The 26,207-nt window shown below is 50.8% G+C and overlaps 1 protein-coding gene across 1 annotated transcript in view; it reads right to left on the bottom strand.

The window, feature by feature from the left end:
• COL5A3 (collagen type V alpha 3 chain) overlaps positions 1-26,207 on the bottom strand; it is a 123,314-nt gene that overhangs the window by 29,103 nt on the left and 68,004 nt on the right. The window contains exons 22-54 of the mRNA XM_029584539.1: positions 26,134-26,178; positions 25,648-25,701; positions 24,834-24,878; positions 22,513-22,566; positions 22,308-22,352; positions 21,832-21,885; positions 21,327-21,371; positions 20,962-21,015; positions 20,228-20,335; positions 20,079-20,132; positions 19,204-19,257; positions 19,038-19,082; positions 18,712-18,765; positions 16,771-16,815; positions 16,625-16,678; positions 16,188-16,241; positions 15,380-15,433; positions 15,145-15,252; positions 14,899-14,988; positions 12,131-12,184; positions 11,785-11,892; positions 11,401-11,508; positions 9,823-9,876; positions 9,453-9,506; positions 8,545-8,652; positions 7,157-7,210; positions 6,286-6,339; positions 5,573-5,626; positions 5,400-5,453; positions 4,312-4,419; positions 3,972-4,025; positions 1,633-1,686; positions 282-335 (exon numbers count right to left, since the gene is read on the bottom strand). Coding sequence (XP_029440399.1) covers positions 282-335; positions 1,633-1,686; positions 3,972-4,025; positions 4,312-4,419; positions 5,400-5,453; positions 5,573-5,626; positions 6,286-6,339; positions 7,157-7,210; positions 8,545-8,652; positions 9,453-9,506; positions 9,823-9,876; positions 11,401-11,508; positions 11,785-11,892; positions 12,131-12,184; positions 14,899-14,988; positions 15,145-15,252; positions 15,380-15,433; positions 16,188-16,241; positions 16,625-16,678; positions 16,771-16,815; positions 18,712-18,765; positions 19,038-19,082; positions 19,204-19,257; positions 20,079-20,132; positions 20,228-20,335; positions 20,962-21,015; positions 21,327-21,371; positions 21,832-21,885; positions 22,308-22,352; positions 22,513-22,566; positions 24,834-24,878; positions 25,648-25,701; positions 26,134-26,178 — 2,088 coding nt within the window. The remainder of the gene's footprint in view (positions 1-281; positions 336-1,632; positions 1,687-3,971; positions 4,026-4,311; positions 4,420-5,399; positions 5,454-5,572; positions 5,627-6,285; positions 6,340-7,156; positions 7,211-8,544; positions 8,653-9,452; positions 9,507-9,822; positions 9,877-11,400; positions 11,509-11,784; positions 11,893-12,130; positions 12,185-14,898; positions 14,989-15,144; positions 15,253-15,379; positions 15,434-16,187; positions 16,242-16,624; positions 16,679-16,770; positions 16,816-18,711; positions 18,766-19,037; positions 19,083-19,203; positions 19,258-20,078; positions 20,133-20,227; positions 20,336-20,961; positions 21,016-21,326; positions 21,372-21,831; positions 21,886-22,307; positions 22,353-22,512; positions 22,567-24,833; positions 24,879-25,647; positions 25,702-26,133; positions 26,179-26,207) is intronic.

Below are 26,207 nucleotides of genomic sequence, written 5' to 3' on the forward strand. Positions count from 1 at the left end.
TCCTTATGCACCATTTAAATAACTTACAGGAAGGGCATCGGCAGAGCAAACTTCACTCACACACACACACACACACACACACACACACACTGCCTCAGCACAGGACAGGGACCGCACAGGCAGGAACAGTGCAAGCTTCACACACACACACACACACACACTGCCTCACCACAGGACAGGTGCAGCAAAGGCAGCAGCACTGCAAGCTTCACACACACGCACTGCCCCAGTATAGGGCAGGCACAGCACACATCACATAACACTTTCAAACAGTTACTCACCCTCTTCCCAGGAGCCCCATTGGGTCCAGCCTCCCCCGAGGCACCAGGCGGGCCCTGCAAGGAAAATCCAGCATCCTTACTGTGGCGGCACGGATCCCTCTTGCTGCTGGGGGGGGGGACGGGGGGGCCGACAACTATGAACGGCTGTCCGACACCACCAGTACGGTCCTAAACGAGGTCTGCGTAATGAGTGTCGTCCTCTATGTATGTGTGGCAGGCGCTCAGGAACAGGAAGGGGGTGGAGGACTCGTATTCTGAATAATAATTCTCACCTCTTAGCGCCTGTAAATGTGATTATAGCCTGAGGGGGCGGGGGCAGTTACTGACAGTTAATGCCCCGGCTGAGGAGAGAACATCCATGCAATTCCTCTGATGTTATAATGAACCACAAAATCAACTCAGAGGCACTCAGCAGATTGTTATGCCCCACAGTTATTGTATCATCCACTTCTTAACACGACAGACCACGTGCAGTGTAAACTTATACTGTTGAAAACTTACGTCTGATCTATGAGCAAAGGAGGAAAGATATTTCGTGATGAAAATATGACGACCTCACTAAGCATTGCAAATCCCTGAAGCAGCCCTGATTTTCAGGGTGAAACGAGGCTCTCGTCGGATATATATATATATACACACAATTGATAGTTTTGGATGTATATCTAATTAGCACCTGTAAAAATGGATAGACGTGTAATTGAATCATGTTTCATTGCATGAAAGCAATGCAGTGTACTTGTGAATACTGATTATTTAAATATAACGAACAGATAAGTAATTTGAGTTATCGGCGCAGGACATAAGCAATGTAACACATAAAAAAAAAACGTTTTGCCGGTGAAGGTATTGATGAATATTGGAGTATTTTAATTGAAGTGCTGTATGTATGGGACAAATGGTGCGAATGTAGGGTAATGCATGAATGACAGGGGCATGTTTTTAAATGGCATGTGGTCTAATAATAATTGTGATAATGGGGAATCATGTTAAAAAGTGGCTAATACAATAACTGTGGGCATATACGGTAATAATTTGCTGAGTGCCTCTGAGCTGATTTTGTAGTCCAACTGAGGAGAGGACAGGAGGCAGGATGATAAGTCTGAAATCAATACAAATCATGGGCTGCAAAGTAGGTTACCGACTGCCTGATTCTGTCCCGAGTTCACTGACTGAACTGCAAGGGAAGGCTTATGTGAACTGCCTAGCATCAGAAGGAAAATATACCCTCTTTGACATATCACAACGACCCACCTTAGTTCCCCTTTCCCTCCTCTCCCCCCCTTGTTACCTGCTCCGTCAATTACTACTTCAATTAAAGATTCCCCCCCCCTCTGTGACATCACAGACTTACAGGGTTACCAGGTTCTCCCGGGTCTCCCTTGTCTCCTGGTTCTCCATCTACACCCTGGGAAAAAAAAAAAACAAAACAGGAAATAAACTCTGGAGAAATGAAATCTAAAAAAAAAAAAAAAAAAATCGGCAATACCTTTTTCAGTTATGACTAATTCTTTATAACAGAGATGGGGAGATTGTGATTTTTGGACCCCCCCCCCCCCCCAAGAACCCTCTCTTCCTCCTGCCTGAAAATTCAGAACTTGTACATCTACTGATGGACGTGTGGTCTGATAAGTCACAACCCACGGCTAAATCGGGCCATTGCGGAGAAAGTCCCTCCAAACCCTTTGATCCCACCTTCCTTTCCCCCCCCCCCTTTCCCTCACAAGAAGTGGCTGGGGTTTGCGGGCCGGGTTTTCAAGGTTGCGTGCCAAGGTCCGCACACAGTATTTTTGGCCCTTCCTCTCCTTTAAAAAAAAACAAAAAAAACTCATTAAAAGTGGTCTGGGAGGACTATGTAAGACGGAAATTTAGTTTGAGAAGCTTCCCTTTAGCTAACGCGTTATACTGTAGCCGTTATTGAAACTTCAGAGAGCGGTACTCGGTTGCTCCGCTCAGTGGTTTAGAGGATACGTTCTACCCTAACCCCTGCCCGAATTTTACAGTCGTTCTAAACACTACGTGCTGCGGCTGGAAAGTTGCAGCAGCGCCAAAAGACCAAAGGGATGTGTGCTATAATAAGAGACTGGGGTAGGTGTATAACGTAAGAAAACATTTCTTCACAGAAAGAGTGGTGGATAAGTGGAACATTTGACCAGAACAGGTGAAGAGGGTGAAAATAGTTATTAGAGTTTTAAGAAAGCCTGCGAAAGCACAAATAAATTTTTTTGTAGCGTGTGAAGCAAAAGGGAGATCAGGTTAAAAGATCAAGCAGGGATAGGGTTCTGCGATATTACAGTATTTATTTCTCACCTTTTACCCATAGCACACTATGTGAGTTACAATAAAAATAAACAACATAACATCACATAAAAACACAACCTACCACGAAGCTTATGAAACAAATATCAAACAGTTTAAAAAGTATCTTAGCACCTAAAACTAAAAATATAATTCTGGTTTAACTTAATTTTTCCTTAATCACCTTAGAGATATGCAATACCAACCAACTCAGACCTTCCATAATCCTTCTTAACCTTAGACTCTAACCAATCCTATATAACCTAACAAACCTCCAGTATATATATATAAATAAATAGATAAATAAAATATCCAACTTATATATCCCCCAGCCTTTACCCTCAATCGTCTAGAATCCCTGGGAGGGGGTTCTCGCCCTACCACTACCCTATTAATTCAACAGTCTCATCATCCACCACCACCAATCAAATCTCCCAAAATGAATCAGTGGAAGCTTTCTCAAAAAGAGCAGTTTTAACTTGTTTTCTGAAAGATAAGAAATCAGAGGTCAGCCATATGTGTATTGGTAAATGGTTGCATAAACATGGCACAGAAGATCTAAACACTCATTGCCTTGTGGAAACCAAGCAGACTTCTTTATGCTTTGGTTCTTCTCGATGGCAAGCTCTGGCTAGGGGAATACCATTTCAGCTTTTCTTGAAGATATAAGGCAACCTGCTCCTGGCAAAGTATTTAATGCAGTATGAATGGGAAAATGGGCAGATGCCGGATCATTTTTATCAGTCTTCATTTGCCATCCTATTCAACGACAAATCAACCAAGCGGTGAATCGTAGACGTCAACCAGTTTTGTCAGGCAGAGGGGAAGGGACATTAGGGATGTGTATTTTTTTGTTTCTGTCCCACCCCCGACTTCTTATCCCATCTATAGACTTTGAAGACTCTTCGGGATTCCTAATCACTCTTACCCCGAAGATGGGTGCCAGTCGACCAAGGTCGGTGCCATTCGGGACAATTGGTGTGCATTTGCCTTGAATTCGCCAATGCTATTTCGCTGTATGGCGATTATCCATAATGGTGCCGACCTTGGGCCAATGGGTGTCATCGCCTACAATTACATTAAGTGCAGCAACAGTGACTGGGGATCAACTCCTGCCCCTGAAAAGTCTTCAAGCCTGGGAGTGGGGGACAAGCCATGGGCTATTCAGGGAGAGTCTGTAAGGGGATTTTTTGGTGCCTAGAGGGCACGATTAAGACCCCTGTTGCATGGTCACCTGCAGCATGTCCATAAAACATGCCCAACACCTATGAATGAGATCGTAAAGGTTTAGACTTTCCCCATCCATAAAGTTCCACAGGCGTCAGACCCCGACCTCCCCACCTGAAGTGCCCTGATAAGTGGAGGGGCCAGAGAAAAAAGGGAGAACAAACTTACCGGTATTCCTGGCTCCCCTGGAGACCCTGGATCACCAGTGAATCCGATGGGACCCTACAAAGACAAAACGATGGAGTTCGCTTGGTGGTGAGCTCGTCAACACAGTTGAGGGGCAGAGTGGTGGAGGGTCCACCACGAGATGAGGAGGGATTTAAAAAAAAATTATTTTTTTTAGATAGATTTGAGGGGAATGAATAGGGGGGTTCCGTTTACTGCACCAGCCGGCAGAGATATCTAAATACGATTTTGGCAGGTGGGGCTGGGGGAATGGCGATACGGGGGGGGGGGGGGGGAGATGAATTTTGTCTGGAGGACCTTTCCGCCCTTCAGCGTTGCTCACCTGGTTTCCTTTGCCTCCGTCCTCTCCCGCGGTGCCTCTCTTTCCGGGGGCACCGGCAGCTCCGGAGGGCCCCGAGTCTCCCTTCTCTCCGATATCTCCTTTCACGCCCTTAAAAACAAAATTTTTTTTTTAAATTAAAAGCACTTTCAACCTTCAGCAAAGTCACTAAGAAGTCTTCTCGTGGCTTTCAGCAGGACACTTATGGGTCAGCTTGAAAAGGGTTAAAATGGCTTAGGGGTTAGGGACCTAAATCAGCCCCTCTGATAACTGACCAGGGCTGAGCACCTAAAACTGGGTGGGTTTGGGGGCAAGAGTTAGGGCAGGAAAAATAACTTAGCTTACCTAGCACTAGGCGTTTAACAGGAGCTAAGTCTAGGCAAGAATGAACGCCAGAACTAAAGCTAGGAACCCAAATTAGGAGAATTTCAGCAAGAAACAGGGTTCTCACTTTGGCTGAAAATTCATCCTAATTTAGGCACAGAACATTTTATTTTTAAATTGATCCCTGTCTTTCCCCATGCTCAGGCTGCAGATTTGTAAGCTCTCAAGGACAGGAACGCCATGAACCCATGAGGTGTCTCGGAGGGCGCCCTCATTACAATATTTTGCGATGACAGTGCAGTGGCGTTACCTCGCCAATATGCCTGCAGTGCTCTTAAGCCCGCCTCCTGCTTGTCCTTTAGCCAATAGGAAAGGCGTGGCTTCAACTGGGGAGGGGGGGGTGAGGGAAGGAGGGAACCAGGCGGCCATCTTTGAAATGGATCCTTGGGGGGAAAAAAAAAAGTTACATATCGGATCGCTGCACGGGGTTTTAATGATTGATTAATGGATCGCTTGCCCTGATGACCGGGAAGTGGCCCCTGATTGCGAGCTGAGACGTCACCACAGTTTTATGCGGATAGCGGATGGGAAGGAGGGACACAGGAAGGCCTAGGAGAACCACTTATTCTCCATGGGGGTTACTTGCCTGCGGTTAGGGGGGGGGGGGTCAGTCATTTGTCCGGATTTGTATTTTTCACCCGCCCCCACCTCCCCCCCCACACAGACAGACCCCCCTGCTATTGAATAACCCCGTCTCGGATACTTACGTTGCCGCCCGACTCTCCGGGGTTACCCGGGTCCCCAGCTTCCCCTGGCTCCCCCTGAAACACAACAGCAGGGGGACATTCAGAGGGAAGGACTTGGCCCTTTTACCGCAAGGAAATTGCAAGAACGCCAAAAATAAATTTTAAAAAAAGTCAGCGGGCGGAGAATCACGCACCTTTTCTCCAACGGCTCCCGGCTGGCCAAGACCTCCGGGCATTCCCTGAGGGCCCTGAGGAAGGAAAAAGAGAGAGATCGATGTTAGGGAGGGGGGAAAGAGACAGGGCTGGATTCAGACACAGGCCCAGGGTGCCCGAAAACTGGGACTGCCCCACCGCTGTTCTGGGGATGAAACTGCCCCCACCCATCCCTTAGGTCTTCTGCCTACGGGTGCCATAACCTTAAATCCAGCCCCGGGAAGAGAGAGATAGGGAAACTCCACCCCCCACTAAAAAGGGATCAAGTCAAGTCAAGGTTAACGTTTCCCACCCACTCTCGCAATGAAGAAAGCGTTAGCCTGACCAGGAAGTGGCCGGACCCAGTGGATTAATTGGAGAAGTGCCCTGGGAGCCACACGGCCCTCCCCACTTCTCCTCCCCGCCCGGCTTATGGACAGGGGAAGGCCACTGTCTCCCAAGATCAGATTACGGCCAATTGACCTGGTCAGGGGACTTTGGTTGCTGGGGGCCTGAGAGCCACCAAACCTGGTCCAGGGATTTATTTTTTCTTTCTATTTTTTTCTTTCAAATTTATTTTAACGAGATCATTTGAAACCCAAGAGATATTTGCCCACATGGCTTCGAAACGGTGAGCTCAAATACCCCCCCCCTCCCTGTCCCCAGTGACGCGAGGCCAGGAAGTCCCCAGAACTTTAACCACGTCACCACTTACGTCACCGCCGCTTGGCCCCTGAGGACCCCTGGGGCCCGGGGCACCAGTCGGACCCTGCAACAAGGACAGAAAAGAAAAGGGCAATTCGTTGGTTCGTAGTAAGAGATTGCGGACGTGTTCGCCGCACCCCGGCCGAGAGTCTGATTCACCGTAGTAAACTACAACTCCCAGCATTCAGTGCGGTGGGAGCTCAGAATGGGGCCTGGCTCTGCCCATCCTTCCATACCCAGGACGAAAAGGATATAAATTACTCTCTGTAATTTCTTTTCCCCAAAAAACAAAGAGTCTAATAGGCCACCTCTGCTGTCCAGTAACATCTGTTTGGGTAATGGCCAGTCTAGCGGCCGTATCTGTAACAGCATGCAGGTATCGCTCTAATTTAAACATTTTATACAAGCTCTCACCGCCCGTTTTCACTTTTGGATGCAGTTAAAAATTTTTATTTTATCTTCTCACGCGCCTAAAATTGTCCATTAGGAAATCCCCATCTACTCTCTCCTGACGGTTTAAACCTTTAAGCCGGAGAAAGCAGTCAGCCCTTTTATCTTTCAGCTTCACTGAACCTCACGCCCGAGTCCTGGCGCCCAGGAAACGGGAATCGGAAAATGTCAGCCGCAGGAAAAGCGAAAGCCGGCACAGGGGAAGTGGTGAAAAGCACTTTAGTACTCTTGCACATGGAAATGCATTTTATAAAGCACGCTTATCACCTCTTAAGCTCTCTCTAGCCCCTGAAGCAGGCTGGGCATTCAACGAATAAAGGAGGAGATTATATTTTTAGGGGGCATTACGAAGAGGCACTGCGTTTGTTTATTATAATTTCTTTTTACCAACATTATCGATATTTCAGCAAAGAAGGATCTTAAGGTCATACCATGGGTCCCACGTTTCCGCTCTCCCCTTTCTCCCCTGGGGGGCCGGGCATTCCCTGCAAAAGATAATACACATTACTCTTCTCCCCATAGAGTTGCGCAAAACCCCCCTACCTCCATAAGGTGCAGCAGGCATCAGCTCGGTCCCGGTTGACCAACACGGCAGAAGGCAGTAGAGGCTTGCCAATATCTGTCAGCCGCTCGGTCTTACAGATGTGAAGCCTGATGCTGACAGGCAACCAGGCATGGACAGCACAGGAAAAAAGCATTCCCTCAGGCTGAATGTGTGTATGTGAGTGCAAGAGAGAGAGAGCGTGTGTGTGTGTGAGAGTGTGTGTGTGCATGCAAGAGAGTTTGTACGTGTGAGTGTGCATGTGTGTGTGTGAGAGAGAGTGTGTATGTGCGTGCGAGAGAGTGTGTACGTGTGTGTGTGAGAGAGAGAGTGTGTGTATGTGTAAGAGTGTGTGTGTGTGTGCGTGCGTGCAAGAGAGTGTGTACGTGTGACTGTGCATGTGTGTGTGATAGAGAGAGTGTGTGTGTGTGTGCGAGAGAGTGTGTACATGTGAGTGTGCATGTGTGTGTGAGAGAGAGAGAGAGTGTGTATGTGTGTTTGTGTCTTGCATGCATAACTTTTCATTCCAAGTCATGAAGCTGGCAGAGAGGAGGGTCTAACACAGGGGAAAGGAGGAACACAAAAGAACCCAGGTTCTGGAGTTGTTGACACTATTGAACGTCTTGTCCTGCCCCCGGGAAGGCCTGAGAACGAGGCGGGCCCAGCCACTTGTCCCCACGAATGCGCTTGCTGCCATGGGCCTCACCTGAGGAACTTGGCGCCTCCCTGCGGACCCCCACAACCCTAGGGATGCTTCCTGAGCCTCGAGCGTCATGGGAATGCAATAATAAATGTTATGATAAGTGTCAGGCCTCTGAGCTTGGGGTAAGGGGAACCAGCCCTGGCTTTCTTCCGTCTGGCAGGCAGAGACAGTCCTGGCTCTCCACCCACTTCCTCCCTCTTTTGCATCCCTGGACTTGTTAATGTCCATGGACTCAAGGGCTACATACGGCAAGAGGGGAAGGGGGCGAAACGCTCTCGGCCTGTCCAAGCAAAATGGGAATTACTAATCAGCGCGCGCACCCCTCCCCAACCCTGAAACATCAGGGCCGGCCCGACACGTTCCTCGTGACTTGGTGCCAGTCGAGAGGTTTGGAAATGGCAGGCGAATCCCTTAAATTCCTTTCCATCCCCGTCATGGCAGCAGAGTGGGGGGGGGGGGGGGGGGGCGGCCGCTGCAGGACCTTCCCATGCTAGCATGACGCGTGGCCGTCTCCTCCAAGCCGCCCCCACCACCGCCGCCAGCCCGGCCCACCCAAGACCGTGCGCCCCTCTTACCTGAAGCCCGCTGGGTCCCGATAAGCCAGGGAACCCTCGCAGCCCCTCGTCCCCTTTCTGCCCGTACATCCCCTGCTGTCCGCGGCGGCCCGGCTCTCCGTCCTGGCCCTACAGGGTAAAAGAAGCAGCAGCAGTCAGCGCCTTCCCCCCTGGCCCGTAGCCCGGGCCTCCCCGGTGGGCGAGCAGTCATGGATGGGTAGGACCCCCGGGGTGGGCGCACATGATGGCGTGGGCCCGGCACCCAACTCGTTTATGGAGCGTTTAGCTCAGCTGCGCGCCACCGGAGATATAGAAACATAGAAACATAGAAATGATGGCAGAAGAAGACCAAACGGCCCATCCAGTCTGCCCAGCAAGCTTCGCACTTTTTTTTTCTCTCATACTTCTGTTACACTTGGCTCTTAGTAACCTTTTGGTTCTATTTTCCTTCCACCCCACCATTAATAAAGAGAGCAGTGTTGGAGCTCCATCTACGTTAGTTAGGGGTAGTAACCGCCGCAATAAGCAAGTTACACCCATGCTTATTTATTTACCCAGACTATGTAATTCAGTCCTTGCTTGTTGTTGTCTGTATATAGATCCACTTTTCTTCATTCCCCCTGCTGTTGAAGCAGTGAAGTATCGGACTTTCTCCCATGAAAGTGAAGTATCGGACTTTGTCCCATGAAAGGGGGGCATCCCTTACCAGGGAGGGGTTGAAGGTGCTCTGTAAGCCGATGCGTAGCTCGCACGCCGCCGCCCCACGCGGATAAAAGGGCTGAATTAGCACGCGGGTGATAGCGCCGAGCAACGGCGGTTGGTTGGACGCCACTGCCGTGCTGCCCTCCGCAGATGCGCGCTGGCGGCTTCGGAAGCCAACGGCAGGGTCTTCGGAGGGCCAAAACCGGAGCCCCCACCCCGATACTTACCGCTCCTCCGGGGTGCCCGATCGGCCCTTGGATTCCGTTCGGCCCCGGGGGACCCTGTGCCAGAGAACAAAAAAAAAACAGGTCAGTGGAGATCAGGGAAAGATTTGGGTGAATGGAGGGTGGGGAGGGGGGGCTTCCTCCCAGTGCCACCGCACGACCCACACGGGGCGCTGGGAGGGGGAGGCATCCTGGCGAAGCCGCCGGCCGTGACCGGTGGGGTGAGGATGAGGTTGCGGGAGCGGGAGGGCAGTCGGGAAGGGGGTGGGGGGAGACAGGCAGAGAGGAAGAGAGTGGCAGGGGAGAGGGGAAAGGAAAGGGAGAGTGATGGAGGGAAGGAGGAAAAAGGGGTGGGGGAGAGCTCCGCACTCACCGCCTCTCCCTTGTCTCCTTTGCTGCCCTTCTGCCCGGGTCCCCCTGTCTCGCCCTGCAGAGAGGGAGGACACAGATACATTAGCAGAAACCAAGAGCCTCCAGCACCACCCATGCAGCCTGCAAACCTCCGCGTGGGTGGATATCTCGCCCCCACCCCTCTATCGTTCCTCAAGCTGGCCAGGGAGGGGGTAGGGGTGTGGGCCGGAAGGGGGCAGTTCATAAGTAAAGAGTGATGAACCCAACCGGATGGTTCAGGGATCGCAGTGGGGAATCAGCGCATTTATCGTGGGTGCAAAACCCACCGGAATCAGCGCTTCCTTATACTGTTTAAGCATCAGGGGCATGACCCCTCTGCAGGGAGAGGGATGGGGAGGGGGGTGCTTGGAGTAAGATCTGCCTGGGAGTTCGGGAGGAGAGAAGTAACCTGGCACTACTGCTTCCGGTTGGGAGGATGGGGGATGGGAGGGAGAGCAATAGGTTGGATCTAACATAAGGAGACAAAAGTGAGTTTGTCCCCTGAGATCATACACAGAGAGTCAGTGACAGAGCCGGGGATTAGAGCTGAGGCACAGGGGAATAAAGTGACTCACCCTGAGGTCACACATAGAGAGTCAGTGACAGAGCCGGGGATTAGAGCTGAGGCACAGGGGGATAAAGTGACTCCCCCCGAGGTCACACACAGAGAGTCAGTGACAGAGCCGGGGATTAGAGCTGAGGCACAGGGGGATAAAGTGACTCACGCTGAGGTCACACACAGAGAGTCAGTGACAGAGCCTGGGATTAGAGCTGAGGCACAGGGGGATAAAGTGACTCACGCTGAGGTCACACACAGAGAGTCAGTGACAGAGCCGGGGATTAGAGCTGAGGAACAGGGGGATAAAGTGACTCACCCTGAGGTCACACACAGAGAGTCAGTGACAGAGCTGGGGATTAGAGCTGAGGCACAGGGAGATAAAGTGACTCACCCTGAGGTCACACACAGAGAGTCAGTGACAGAGCCGGGGATTAGAGCTGAGGCACAGGGGGATAAAGTGATTCACCCTGAGGTCACACACAGAGAGTCAGTGACAGAGCCGGGGATTAGAGCTGAGGCACAGGGGGATAAAGTGACTCCCCCTGAGGTCACACACAGAGAGTCAGTGACAGAGCCGGGGATTAGAGCTGAGGCACAGGGGAATAAAGTGACTCACCCTGAGGTCACACACAGAGTCAGTGACAGAGCCGGGGATTAGAGCTGAGGCACAGGGGGATAAAGTGACACCCTGAGGTCACACACAGAGTCAGTGACAGAGCCGGGGATTAGAGCTGAGGCACAGGGGGATAAAGTGACTCCCCCTGAGGTCACACACAGAGAGTCAGTGACAGAGCCGGGGATTAGAGCTGAGGCACAGAGGGATGAAGCTTGACTCGCTATGAGGTCACTGAGACGTAAGACCTGCAGGGCACACCTCTGCGTGACCTGTGCTCAATCACCTTCCCACAGCTGTGTGAGGGAGTGTTAGGCTCCCCAGCTTTTCAGGTGTGGGGGGAGGGAAGGCTTGTACCCTGGGTCCTGTAACTTTTTCCCGGTGCTTACCTTGTCCCCATCTTCTCCAGCCGGACCTGGAGATCCGGCTGCTCCAGGTAACCCCATATTACCCTGAGGTCCATCTTGCCCAGAAGGGCCTGAAGGACCTTTCTCACCCTGCAACGCAAAAAGTGAAACAGGGTCAGCAACAGGAGAGCTGACCTGGGGTCACCCTGTGCAGGGGTGTCCCGGAAACTCTCTCACTTATTACCAGCACAGGCGTGGGCAGTTTAAGCTTCCCTTGCACACGTGTGCATGCTCAAACACATACACACTACCCGGCAATAGGATAGGTACAGCACAGGCAGCAGCAGTGCGAGCTTCACACACGTACGCACACATACACACACATGTAACTCATATATTGCTCCTTTTTGTTGCGGCTTTACATACAGGAGAGCCCTTTTCTCCAGGCGGCCCAGGGGGGCCCTGAGCTCCAGGCCGGCCCGGCAGGCCGATCCCTCCAGCAGCACCTGAGGGGCCACGTTCCCCAGGGGACCCCTGAAACAGAAGAAAGCCATGAGCCGGTAACGAAGGCCTATGAAACACAACGCGCACCCTACTGCAAATACGAACCCGGCGATACGTCACGCGCTGAGTCGGCGATTTTATCAGGCCATCTCTCGTGTGAGCCAGGATACCCCGCCCCACCTACCACCCCCCATAGTGTTGCTTGAGCATCATTAAAAGGATGGCAGATGGGACAAGAGGATAGCTCTCACGGGCCCCTCATACTTACATTGGGTCCAGGAGGACCTGCTGGTCCTTCTCCGCCCTTCAACCCACCGGGGCCCTGCAAGGAAAGAAACAGCAATTACACCATTAAGGATGAAGATCTCGGCAGATCCCACCCTTCGGCTCTGCTCCCCCCGTCGCACCCCCCACCTCACCCAATATACATCGCAAGTCCCTGGGTATCGATAATGGGTGGGCCCAAGGATGGTCAGGAACGGAGCTGATCAACGTATGGAAGAAAACGGCGAAGGATGAAAATTATCTTCCCTCACACACAAACGGTGAATTACAATAGAGAGGACATTTATAATTAACCAACAAATTTTTAATCAAGTTTAAACACGTTGTCCAAAATTACAATAATATATTTTTACAGTATGATTCACTTTCAAACACATCGTAAATCATCGCTGGAACCCCATTCTCAGCCCAAAAAAACTCAGTAGAAAAGATCAAACACACTCGCTCCCAACTAACCACCCTCCTTCCATTCCATGCAACTTACAATAAGAAGAGGAAAAACGTAATAAGTTGCTAATTCAATTCGCATAAGAATATTAAGCATCAAAAAAATGTTCAAAGTAAATCAGCTATCAATCTTCTTCTCCAATAACGGCATCAATCCTCATCTCCTTCTCCTATTCTTCTCATTAGAGTCAAGAGATGTTAGATTTTATAACGGCATGAATCGTCATTCGAAGATCCTCTCATGGAATATCAAATAAACATGCTTCTACACGTTACATTATGCTTCACCACTGTCGCTACTCAATGACATTGAGTAGCATCAATGCTGGAGCTTGGGAGCCCAACACAAGAGAGGCGTGTAGAAGCATGTTTGATATTCCATGAGAGGATCTTCGAATGACGATTCATGCCTTTATAAAATCTAACATATCTTGACTCTAATGAGAACAATAGAAGAAGAAGGAGATAAGGATTAAGAAAGTTATTGGAGAAGAAGATTGATAACTGATTTACTTTGAACATTTTTTGATGTTATATATTTTTATGCGAATTGAGTTAACAACTTATTACATTTTTCCTCTTTTTATTATAGGTTGTGTGGAACGGAATGAGGGTGGTTAGTTGGAGTGAGTGTTTTTGATCATTTTTACTGAAGTTTTATGGGCTGAGATGGGGTTCCAGCGATGATTTATGATATGTTTGAATGTCAATTATATTGTAAAAATTTATTATTGTAATTTTGTACAAGCTATGGAAGAGCCATTAAGAAGGGTGGTGTCAGAGCGAGATGCCCTACAAAATGACCAATATACTCCTGTTACCCTCCTATTGACCTTCAGCACTGCTACCTGTGGTCTATGTACAGCACAAGGCCAGAAACAACCCATAAGGAGAAGTTTTGTCTCATCTGCTAATGTCCTTTCCTTGAATCATTCCAGACCACTCCAGAAGCAAGGAGTTTATCCCTTCCTACCAACAGACGGAGACAGAGAACAAGTAGTTTGCTGATATCACACTACATCAGCCTGTCAGTATTTGTTGCAACATGTTAAACACATATACCCTGCCAACACACCCCCTGAATTGGGACTTCCAATTCAGGAAGTCAACCAACATCAACTGTCCTTTGGGAAATCAGCTAATTGAACCAGACCAACCAAGACCATGAATGCATGCTTATGGAAACTTGAAAGTTCATAATCACGTAGTAGAACAGGTATTATTGTAAATCTGCAGGCGGAGAGAATAAGTGAAATGTGGCAATCTGGGAGGGTCCTGGACTGGTCTGGCAGGACTCAAGGAAAGGAAATTAGCAGGTGAGTCTAAATTTCTCCTTCCTGTTCATCCAGCCAGACCAGTCCAGATGTCTGGGATGTACCAAAGCTCTCTCTCAGATTGGGTGGAACAATACCAGCACTCTTCTGCTCTCAATACACCAGAGCCAAATATGGCATCCTCTCTGGCTCAAACATCCAGATGGTAAAGCTTAGTAAAGGAATGCATGGATGCCCAAGTAGCTGCCTTGTAAATTTCCATCAGGGATAACAAATGAAGTTCTGCCCATGATGAGGCCTGGACCCTGGTGAAGTGCATCCAGAGATCTCCAGGAAACAGTAAACTATTAGTGATACTGGCTGAGCCCAGCTCTTCCTTAATCCAAAGGGCTACTGAAGTTTTGAAGCCCACCTCACCTTCCTGCTGGCTACTGAAAAGGATGAATAAATGGTCTGACCTTCTCAAGGAGTTAGCTACCTTCAGACATCACAGGAGGACCCTGCCAACGTCCAGTTGGTGGAGTTCCTTAAAGCTCTCTGAGGATTCCTTCTTGAAGGAGGGGAATATAATTGTCTGATTGAGATATGGAATTGTGATGCTACCTCCTTTGGGTAGACAAAGATGGAATGGTGTGGGTCACCACCACCTCTTTTGTAATCTTCATAAATATCCTGTAATTAAGAATTTGTCTCGCTGAGCAGAGTGCTACTTGGAAGAATATTGGCAGGCTGATGTCAGCACAGGACCCTACAGAGGGGGACATCAGCCATCTGGTTGTTCTCTGTCTCCATCTGCTGGTAGGGAAGCATAAATCCAGGTATCTGGAATGGGCTGGCTGGACGAAGAGGGACAACCAATATTCTCCTGCCACCTTCCTACTGCTTCTCTGTGGAGTCCTCATGTTGTAATACCTCCACCGGTAATTTCAGAACCCCACCCCTCCTGTCTCCCATGAGCAGCTACATTTAAACTGTTGTCCAGAAGCCCGTTGGGTTGTGATGTTGACACCCGGTGTGCCACAGAACTCACCACTTCCCCCTGAGCTCCTCTGGTGCCCTGGAAACCCCGTAGCCCCGGTGGTCCACTCTTCCCTGGGATCCCGGCAGGACCAACATCACCCTAGAGCAAGAAAAGACAGAAAATCTTTACAGAAGACACGGCTCTCCTTCCCTCTCCCCCACTCTGAGAGGAGCCTCACCACTACCACCACCGCTTCTCTGAGAGGAAGCATAACCCAGCCCTGTCCTCTCTGCCGGGGAGCGAGACGGCCCTTACCTTGGCACCTTCCTTGCCAGCGGCACCAGGCAGACCTTGCTCTCCGGGGGGTCCCGGGGAGCCCGGATGACCCCTCTCACCCATGGGGCCGCTCTCCCCCGATTTTCCCTGCAGCGTGGGAACAAGAACAATCAAGAAGTGTTATGGCTACGCAGCCCACTCCCCCACCCCACAGAGTCTGACACCTGTGCGCCCCTCTCCTCGCCATCGAAGGGGCAGCCGAGCACGCACTCACCTGCGGTCCAACGACCCCCACGGGTCCCGGGAGGCCCGTCTTGCCTTGGAAACCCTGGGGAAGGGAGAAAATTCAGAAGTGTGAGGAGGGGCTTCCAGGAAGGGGGGAGGACACAGCCGCAGGAGTTCCATCCCCGGCTCCGGCACACCCCGCGATGAAGGACGACAGGGTCTTTCTCCCTTCCCGCTCCCCTTACGGTTTTGGTCTGTGCCATAACAGCATCTGGGAGCTCAATCAACTTCTTCGAGCGGAAACATTTAAATGAAGCTTTAATTGCCTTCTTGGTTTTCCTCGCTCGGCGGCCACCTCAACGGCTCCCACCCCGGACCCCAGCGGGCAGGATCGACGTTGCCCGCGAGGGAGGGGACGTCAGCTGCCCACGCGGTGATCAGCATTGCCGCGCAGAGCTGCCTCGGCCGCCGATGCTCGGAGTAAAGCGGGCTGGAGGGGGGGGGGGAGGGGGGCGTGCTGGCTGTAACACGGGGTGTCTTCAGCTCAGGATGGTTCCAGGTTCACCTTCCCTGGTTGACTTGGGAATGGACATTTAAAGGGGGTAAAAAAACCCCAAACCTGGGCCCTCCAGCATGGCCCCCACGCCGGTCTTCCTCGGCATGGGTGTGTTGGAAGAGGAGGAGGAGGAGGGACAGAGCCGGGGTCCTGCGTGGAAACGTAAAACCGAGAGATGTGGGGGGATGGGGGAAAGCACTTTGTCACCCTTTGGCTCACCGCTGACGTACGACTGCCCGGACGTGGCCGCGGGAGCACCGAAGCGAAGCTTCCTTGAGCCAGGAAGGCAGACGATACTCACTGGTTCTCCTCTCTGTCCCGGGTGCCCCGGTAAGCCGTCTTTGCCCGCTCCTCCCTGAGAGAGAGAGAGAGAGAGATAGGGAGGAAGAAGGCACCTCGTTAGCCGCCAGTTTTCGGAATCACGCACCCTCCCCCCCCTCGTTTCTTTGCCTGCTCCTCCCCCCCCCCCAAATCTGTCCTGAAGCAACACTCCTCAGGCCCGGAGGCGACGGAAGACAGGGGAACGGTCAGCACCGTATCCAAAATACCATGGCGAGGGGTGGGAAGAGAGAGAACAGAGGCAAGGGTGGGGAAGAGAAATCCGTTTCAGACGTTACCCAAGATAAAGAAAACAGAAAGAGAATTTAGCAAAACATCCCATCTAAACATGTCAGCTAATGGAGGGGCTGGCTGCAGTCATCTTACACAGCCTGTACACTCGCCCGGATCACAACTCACCGATGGTCCTTTAGGTCCAGGAAATCCTTGCGGCCCCTGAGGCCCTGGGGGCCCCTGTAATGTCAAGAGAAACAGAAGGTTTTCAGACTCAGTCTAATCACCCAAGATCGGATCATCACCCCACCCACCCCCGGCTTGGGACTTACCTTCTCTCCAGCGCCCCCTGGGGTGCCGTCATGGCCAGAATCCCCCTAAAAGGGGGGGGGGGGGGGGAGAAAATTTCACATTGAGAAAGGCACAGAAGGGAGGAAGCCACTTAGTAGAGAGACCAATGGGTCATGACTCTACTAGGGCCCCTGAACAGGTATAAACAGCAGCGTGATCTACATAGTCAAATTGCAACATTACAAATTTGTCTCATGAATATCAGTTGGGGATGTCCTGGGAACCAGACTTGTTTGAGCTGAGAACCACTGCTTTAAAACAGAGATGGGGAGATCACCTAGAATCATACAAAGATAAGGATGAAAAGAACCTCAAGAAATTATCTAGAATCATTGAAATATGGGGTGGGAGGGGACTTCAGGAGTTCACCTAAAACATACAAAATCAGAGCTGGAAGGCATCTCAATTCATCTGAAGTCACATAAGGATAGAGCTAGAGAAGACCCCAGGAGCTCACTCAGAGTCACAAACAGAGCTGGAAGGGATCTCAGGAGGCCAACTAGACTCAAAGATAGGACTGGAAAGGACCTCAAGGATTCATCTAGAGCAATAGAAAGATAGGGCTGTAAAGGACCTCAAGGATTCATCTAGAGCAATAGAAAGATAGGGATGGAAGGGATCTCAAGGATTCATCTAGAGCCATAGAAATATAGGGCTGGAAAGGACCTCAAGGATTCATCTAGAGCAATAGAAAGATAGGGATGGAAGGGATCTCAAGGATTAATCTAGAGCCATAGAAAGATAGGGCTGGAAAGGACCTCAAGGATTCATCTAGAGCCATAGAAAGTTAGGGCTGGAAAGGACCTCAAGGATTCATCTAGAGCAATAGAAAGATAGGGCTGGAAGGGATCTCAAGGATTCATCTAGAGCAATAGAAAGATAGGGCTGGAAAGGACCTCAAGGATTCAGCTAGAGAAATAGAAAGATAGGGCTGGAAGGAACCTCAAGGATTCATCTCGAGCAATAGAAAGATAGGGCTGGAAAGGACCTCAAGGATTCATCTAGAGCAATAGAAAGATAGGGCTGGAAAGGACCTCAAGGATTCATCTAGAACAATAGAAAGATAGGGCTGGAAAGGACCTCAAGGATTCATCTAGAGCAATAGAAAGATAGGGCTGGAAAGGACCTCAAGGATTCATCTAGAGAAATAGAAAGATAGGGCTGGAAGGGATCTCAAGGATTCATCTAGAGAAATAGAAAGATAGGGCTAGAAAGGACCTCAATGATTCATCTAGAGAAATAGAAAGATAGGGCTAGAAAGGACCTCAATGATTCATCTAGAGAAATAGAAAGTTAGGGCTGGAAAGGACCTCAAGGATTCATCTAGAGCAATAGAAAGTTAGGGCTGGAAAGGACCTCAAGGATTCATCTAGAGCAATAGAAAGATAGGGCTAGAAAGGACCTCAATGATTCATCTAGAGAAATAGAAAGTTAGGGCTGGAAAGGACCTCAAGGATTCATCTAGAGCAATAGAAAGTTAGGGCTGGAAAGGACCTCAATGATTCATCTAGAGAAATAGAAAGTTAGGGCTGGAAAGGACCTCAAGGATTCATCTAGAGCAATAGAAAGATAGGGCTAGAAAGGACCTCAATGATTCATCTAGAGAAATAGAAAGATAGGGCTAGAAAGGACCTCAATGATTCATCTAGAGAAATAGAAAGTTAGGGCTGGAAAGGACCTCAAGGATTCATCTAGAGCAATAGAAAGTTAGGGCTGGAAAGGACCTCAAGGATTCATCTAGAGCAATAGAAAGATAGGGCTGGAAGGGATCTCAGGAGATCATCTAGAGTCATGGAAATGGTTATGAAAGCTGGAGGACAAAGAAAGGAACATGAAAATAAAATAAAAACAGGCAACTGCCTATTTCCAGCTGACGAGCCTTTCCCCTGAGAAATGAGCCGCAGACGGGGCCCGGCACCTACCTTGGGTCCAGGCTTCCCTGTGGGACCTCTCTGCCCCCTTTCTCCTCGAGAGCCCTAAGGGAAAATGAGACGAGAACAGGTCTAAGGATTTAACCACAGGAAGAATCCGCCACCCCCACCTTTCCTTCCCCTCGCTGCCACGGCAAAGCCTTCGGGCTGGCCCCAGGTCAGGACGGACGGGCCGAGGCTAGGGCTGGTTTCACCACCAGGGCTCTCCGGAGGAGAGGTTGGACGGAGTCCGTACCCACAGGGCTGGAGTAAAACCGGGCCCACGTTCGGTCTTTGCTGGAGGGGAAGCTGTCAGCGTAGCCCAGCCAGATACTCACCAAGGGCCCCCGCTGTCCCGCCTGGCCGGGCTGCCCGGCTCGCCCCTGCAGAAGGAAAACAAGTTTTAAAAAAATAAATATGACAACCCGAGCTGCACATGCCACTCTGTTATATAGGCAGAGAGTCCTGCGGACGCTTTGCAGGGGCCGCATGCGCTACACTCACCCGTCGACCCTTCTCTCCAATCAGGCCCTGGGCGCCCGGGAATCCGGTAGAACCCTGTGAGGGAGAAGGCAGAAGCAGCTGATGAACAGCACAGCGGCGCTGCCGGGAAGTCCAAACTCCTCCAGCACCCCCCCCCCCCCCACCCCCGGTGGCACTGCTTCCCAAGCCCACTCTCCCCTGCCCTCTTTCCCTTCTCCTCTCAAATTGTGCCCGAATTCTCTGCAAAAAAAAAAAAAAAAGCATTAATGCCACTCCCGGGTTACCCTCCCCACCGGTGAGTTACTAGGGGGTATTATGGGCGGGGGGGGTGTTTCTGAGTCCTGCTGCTGGGAGCTCCTACTGCAGCTCGGCCTGACCTTATGCTCCCATCTGGTGGCCGAGCCCTCCAGCCCGTTCTCCATCGCGGTGCCGCAGTCCTGCTGTCCTCCATCTGCCCTCCCCAAAACCGGAGCTGGACCCGCTGGGAGGGGGGGGGGGGGCTCAGCAGCGTCACTCAGGATCACCAGGGGAACCCCCAGAGCCTGCCCCGTGTCCCCCTCCCTAATCCCCAAAGCCTGCCCCGTGTCCCCCTCCCTAACCCCCAGAGCCTGCCCCGTGTCCCCCTCCCTAACCCCCAGAGCCTGCCCCGTGTCCCCCTCCCTAACCCCCAGAGCCTGCCCCGTGTCCCCTCCAACCCCCAAAGCCTGCCCCGTGACCAAAGATGACCTGACAGCTTGCAATTCTCCCCTCCCCCTTGTTAACATCCTCCGGCTAGAAATCCCCCCTTCCCCTTCCCCTCCCCTGACGCCCAGGGTGGGGCTATCCTGGGCTTGTCATTGTGCAGTTCCCCCCACCCCGTACCCCATATCCAAGCCACGGGGCCCTCCTTCACCCACCTTGGGACCCTGACGGCCAGGGTAGCCAGGGAGACCAGGAACTCCTAGCTTGCCCTGGCGGAAGAGAGAGTGAGAAAGGGTCAGGGGAAGCCCGAGAGCCAGCGAGAGCTTGAATGAGTCTCCTAGGTCCGATAACAACTCTTCAGTACCTTCTCTCCGGGCAGGCCCGGGCCACCTGCGTCCCCCAGGAGTCCGGCTTGTCCTTTCAAGCCTTCCGTTCCATCTTCTCCCCGGGGTCCCAAAGGCCCGGGGTCACCCTGACAGAGAAAGGGGGGAGGGGAGGGACTCAGATCGCAGCCTTGAGGCACCCCCCCCCCCCCCCCACACACACACACCTTTGCTTCACCCCTCCACTTGCCCTCCCTGGCCCTCCCCCTCCCCCCCCCCACCTCGATGGAGCGCTAGGGGTGCGTGTACGGCGGTGGGGGCGGCAGCTCGCTCACCCGAGCAAGGGTCCTGCTCTAGGAACAGGAACGGGATATGTTTTATTTAAGGCGCGGATCGGAACTCGCATCCCCGGCTAACCCGCGCCGGTTCTGATCCCGCCCAGCGTGGTTTGCGGCTGAGCTTCGCGCTTCACTTTCGCAGTGCGGGGGCCGAGGGCGTATGGTGGTGGTTTTGTGGGGGGGGAGGGGATATGAGACACCAGCCCCAGAGAACTTATGACATGGAAGCAGAGGGGAGGGTTAAGTCCCACGCCGAAGGCTGCAGAGGGGGAGGGGAATGGCCGCACGACCTTGCCGAAGGTCACGCAGCGACTCGTGGATTGAGGGAGCTTGGCGGGTTTTGGCCACGCTGTGGAGCCCGAGGTCCTCAGGGCACGGTCCGTATGGAGGACCGTGAGGAGGGGGGGGGGGGGTGTCCAGCCAACAAACCAACTTACTCTGTCCCCTTTGGCACCCATGTCGCCTTTGAAGCCAGGGAAACCATCTTCTCCCTGCAAAAAAAAAAAAAAAGAGTTAAACCTGTTCGACGTTTGCACGTTTCCGTGCAACCCCCGAGGAACGATGCAGTGGTTGGGGGGTGGGCAGCCACCGGGAAGAGGCCCCTGACGAGAGCCAGCTGGGAGGGCATATGCACGGAGGTCATGCGGGTTAAGATAAACAATACTGTGAGTACAGCAAAGGATGATGGGGGGGGGGGGTGGACTGTAGTGTTTCTGGCTCAGGCAGTAGAGAGGAATGGGTTTGGTCACCTCACCTATGGCTGGCCTTCGAGGCTTGTCAAGCATCCGCTCTCTCTTCTTACCTTCTCCCCTTTGCTCCCCTTCAGGCCTCTCACACCATAGGCGCCCTGCGGGGGGGAGGGGGGGTTGGGGATGGAGGGAGAAATAAAGAATCGATGAGGTGGGGGGGATTAGAAGGTACAGATCCCACCGGGGCTTGCTGTTTCATGCCGGAGTACACCGCTGCTCAGAAACGGGGACGTGGTGGGATTGCATGAGGTCGCATGGCGTTAAAATTCAACTCAAAGTGTCTCCCTCCTCGGTGAAAAATGGTTACAAAATGGTCCAATAAATCAGGACCCGGGGAAACTTTGGCCACGTAAGGTGAGATGTTTGTATGAGAGAGAGAGAGAAACACTCTGTGTGTGCACATGAGAAAGAGAGACTGTGTGTGAGAGAGAGACTGTGTGTGTGAGAGAGTGCATGTGAGAGTGTGCGTGTGAGAGTGTGCATTTGAGTGAGTGCATGTGTTAAGATTTGGGAAGGGGGGGTATTCAGAGAAGATATTTGAAAAGGAGAGGTTCTCACTTTCACTCCACGAGGTCCTGGATAGCCAATTGGGCCGGCAGCTCCAAGAAGTCCCTTAAAGGCAAGAAAGAAGGCTTAAACCCTTTCACATGCGTGGGCTCAGAGGAAGCTGAACAGCAGGATAAGACATGGGTCCGATGTCCACCATATATGCGAGGGGTGTGGCTCTTAAAAATTCTCCTTTTCGGGGTGCACTGATGCCTCCCCCTCCCTCGCTCGCTCGCTCTGTCTCGCTGCTGGTTTCCAGAACTTTCCCTTTGAGGTCTGGAAATGGGAGTGCAGCGGCGATGCCAACCAGGCCCCGAGACATCACCCACGCGGGCCGTTCCGAGCCCCTCCCTCCCTGCCACTCGGCCCCGTCAGTCTGTGTAGGTGGCTCCTGCATCTCTTTGGATTACAAGTTGGTAAGATAAAGCGATTCATCAAGCGGCACGAACCCTAAACCAGAGACGAGGATAACCGGCTTTCGTTCTTACCTGGACACCCTTCTCACCCGCAGGCCCTTCTCTGCCGGGATGCCCCTAAAAATAGAGGGAAACTGGGTCATAAGCGTATTAATCGCCCGCCGGGATGGACATTTTGATGTCTGAATCCCACCGCCCCCCCTTCCCGGGGTCAGGTGCACTATGCTTGGCTAGCTCATTTTATGATGGCTACGTGCCCTGCCGTAGCAGCGCTCACCATGGGTCCGTCAGCTCCCGAGAGACCTGGCATGCCCTTCTTGCCTGGGGGACCCTGTATGGAAAGAAAGAGTTATATTAATTATACACGCAAAACTGATCCCCCCCCCCCCTTGGTCTCCCAGCCCCAAGCCACCAGATCCTTTGTAATCTGATGTTCGGACAATGCTAAGGGTTTCATTTGGGTTTTAGCTTGGGTGAGACTTGGTGGGGGGGGGAGTGTTCTAGCTTGGGTGAGTCTTGGGGGGGAGTGTTTCTAGCTTGGGTGAGTCTTGGGTGGGGGGGAGTGTTCTAGCTTGGGTGAGTCTTGGGTGGGGGGGAGTGTTCTAGCTTGGGTGAGTCTTGGGGGGGAGTGTTCTAGTTTGGGTGAGTCTTGGGTAGGGCGGGGGAGTGTTCTAGCTTGAGTGAGTCCCAATTGATATTTCCGGGGTTCTGTCGTGCTGGGTTAAGGTTCCGTATAGGCTACCTATGAGTTCCGGCTTTGGGATTCTAGGTTAGGTGTATTTGGAGGTTCTCTGTCGAGATTGGCTTGTATTCTATTTTGCTAACCTGGGGCTTTACCCGATTATGCAGATGGGATTCTCTCTTTGGATAGATTTGGGTTTCTCTTTCTGAAGAAAGGCTAAACAGGTCAGGGCCCCTTCAGCTTTGGGAAGAGATGAATGACAGAGGATAAGATCCATTGCCACCTCTTGCATCTGGGAATGAGCAACAGGGAAGGGGTCTCCCCATTTGGATCTTCCAGGTACTTCCAAAAGCCAGCTTGGCCACTGTCAGAGGCAAGATGTTGGTCTTCATGGACCACTGGCTCTTCGTATTTTATTTATTTATTTATTTGACGTGTTTTGTAGCCCACTATCTCCAGGCAAGATCAGTGCATACACAATCAATGAAAACAATAATTCAGAATAAAATATCAACAATAAGCAATATTAAAATAAAATGGCCCCTCGTTCTAGAGCCTCATGAGATGAGGGTGAAAGGGAGTAGACTCAGGAGTCATCTTAGGAAATATTTCTTTACAGAGAGGTGGTGGATGTGTGGAACAGCCCCACAGTGGAATTGGTGGAGACAAAAACAGTATTTATTTATTTTATTTATTTAAAAATTTTTCTATACCGTCGCTAAGTTATATACCATCGCAACGGTTTACAAATAGGCACATAGACTAAGGTAAGTAAATGTAGGATATCGTACATTCTAACAGGTGCCAATAAAGTTCGGTTACAATTTCATAAATAATCATTATTTGAGTAATGTTGGTCAAGTCCAGGTATATTATTGAGTTACTATCGCTTTGAAATATTACTTCTTAAATGTAGGATTGAGTAAATTCATTCTCATCTGCATTACCCTGTACTTTCATTCTCTACCCTCCACACTCTTTAGTGAAAGCTTTTTTAAAGAGCCATGTTTTTAGATTTTTCTTAAAAGTTTTGAGATTATTCTGTAATCTGAGTTCGGGGGGCATTGTGTTCCATAGTATGGGCCCAGCCAATGATAAAGCCCTTTCTCTCACTTGGGTTAATTTTGCTGACTTTACTGAAGGGATTGTTAGTAGTGCTTTGTTTGCTGAGCGGAGGTTTCTTTGTGGAACGTGTACTCGTAAGGCTGTGTTTAGCCAGTCTGCTTCTTTATCATATATTAGTTTGTGTATGGTGCATAAGGCTTTGTATTTTATCCTGTATTCGATGGGTAACCAATGTAAGTCTGCTAGGGTTTCTGAATTCAAGAAAGCAGGGGATAAATACAGGGCATCTCTGAGGGAGTGATGGGACTTGTAGTCCTGGTTTGGTTGGATGGATGGGCAGACTGGATTGGCCATATGGTCTTTTTCTGTCATGATGTTTCTATGTCTATGAGGGCTCTTCAATGTGTCCAGAATTCGGCAGCTCATATCGTGACGGATACTACCTTGGGGAAGGCCAAGCTATAAAACATCACAGTAGTCTTAAGTTTGACAAAACAAGTGAATGCATAACTGTCATTAGATCAAGCTCTGTCATGGTGGACTGGAATCCCCTCTCATGGTGTGTTGGACTTCTCTGTTGGGTTCGTGTGCCTTCCATGGTTTAAGTTTTTGAGTGAAGGCGCATGGGAAATTTTTCACTTTGTTCACTTCTGACCCTCCCCAGCCTCCCTCACCGAGATACAACACCTGCCCCCAACCCTTTTACTGCTCAGGTCCTGGGTCCATCAATATCAGCCGAGTACTGAGGTGAGACCTTCCACCAGCCACCAAAGCAAACATTCAGGGCAAACCCGATCCCCGGAATCTGGAACAGAAGAGTTTGCAAAACCTCTCCTAGGCCAAGGACTTACTTTTTCACCAGGCAGTCCAATGGGCCCCTGAGGACCAGGGAGACCCTGAAACCAAATTTAAAAAAAACAGTAAGATATAAAAGGTGCATCAGTTATCCTACCCCTGGAGGATATCTACTGCCCTAGACCAAAAAATTAACCTCTTCTGAGACAGACATGTAGCAAGAAAGACATCGATCTTTTGGAGAAAGGCAAGAGCAGGACAGTCAAATGATGGAAGGTTTGGATAGTTTGACCTATGAGGAAAGGTTGAAGGAGTTGGAATTATTTTGCCCAGAGAAGGCAGGACCAAGGTAAGCAGGGTGACTCAACAGCAGCCTTCAGATAGGCCACAGAGGTTTCTGAAGAGGCTGGGAGCTGGTTGTTCTTCCAGGAGGAGACACAAGTCAGACATTAGGTAGAACTTCCAGCTGCAAGGTCTGCTGCGTGCTGGAACTTGTTACCCGGGAAAGATGGTGGATTCTCTCCCATTGGAGATTATGAATGTTAAACCCACATCTGTCTGAGATGAGTTAGCTATGGCAGATTCTACCTGGAGGGAAGGGATAGACTAAATTACTTCTGAGGTCCCTTCCAGCCCCATCTTTCTATAAGTCCTCCAGAAGTTCTTCTCAGCCTCAACTTTCTATGACTCTAAAAGACCTCCAGAAGTCCCTTCCAAGCCCCTCTTTCCCCCTCACGTCCCTTCCAGCTCTATGATATTAATCTTTGAGCACACTCTGTGTTTTGTTCATAAACGTTTCTGTAGGGTAAATCAGAAAGAGACAAAGCTTAAAGGTGGAACATATCATATAAACATTCAGAGAGTTCTTACTTGAGCTCCTGGGTTCCCTTGTTGGCCCGGAGGCCCTGACTCCCCTTGAATACCCTACAACACAAACAACAACATTGTGCCTTATACCAAAAGTCAGTAGGGATCTTCCAGTTGAACCTACACTGAGTGACAAAGAGAAATGTGGCCACTCTTTGGTGAAAGAAGAAGTGGCTTCATAGCCAATCCTGCCCCAGTTATTCTGAGTGGTTACGAAGGAAGATGGACAACCATCTGGGCCCAGTAAGCACCTGCTTCGAGTTCTTCAGAAAACAAACAGGATGAATTAAATGCCAGGAACATTCTCAGCAAGGCGAGACTTTATCTTCCACTGCTCTTTGCCTGACAGGCTTTTCCATGGCAGATGAGGTAGCCTGTTAAACAATTTCACTATTAAGCATGGCCTACTGGGACTCCTGTCAGCCAAATAATGAGGGGAGGACTGCCATGGGAGGAATAAGCCCAGTTCCGACCAAGCCAATATCTCACCTGGTTTCCTTTGGCACCTGGGGGGCCATCAAGACCGCTGACTCCCTACATGAAGAACAGAAAAGGGAAAGCAA

This window comes from Rhinatrema bivittatum, chromosome 19 (genome assembly GCF_901001135.1).
Source record: "Rhinatrema bivittatum chromosome 19, aRhiBiv1.1, whole genome shotgun sequence".
NCBI classification, from domain to species: domain Eukaryota; kingdom Metazoa; phylum Chordata; class Amphibia; order Gymnophiona; family Rhinatrematidae; genus Rhinatrema; species Rhinatrema bivittatum.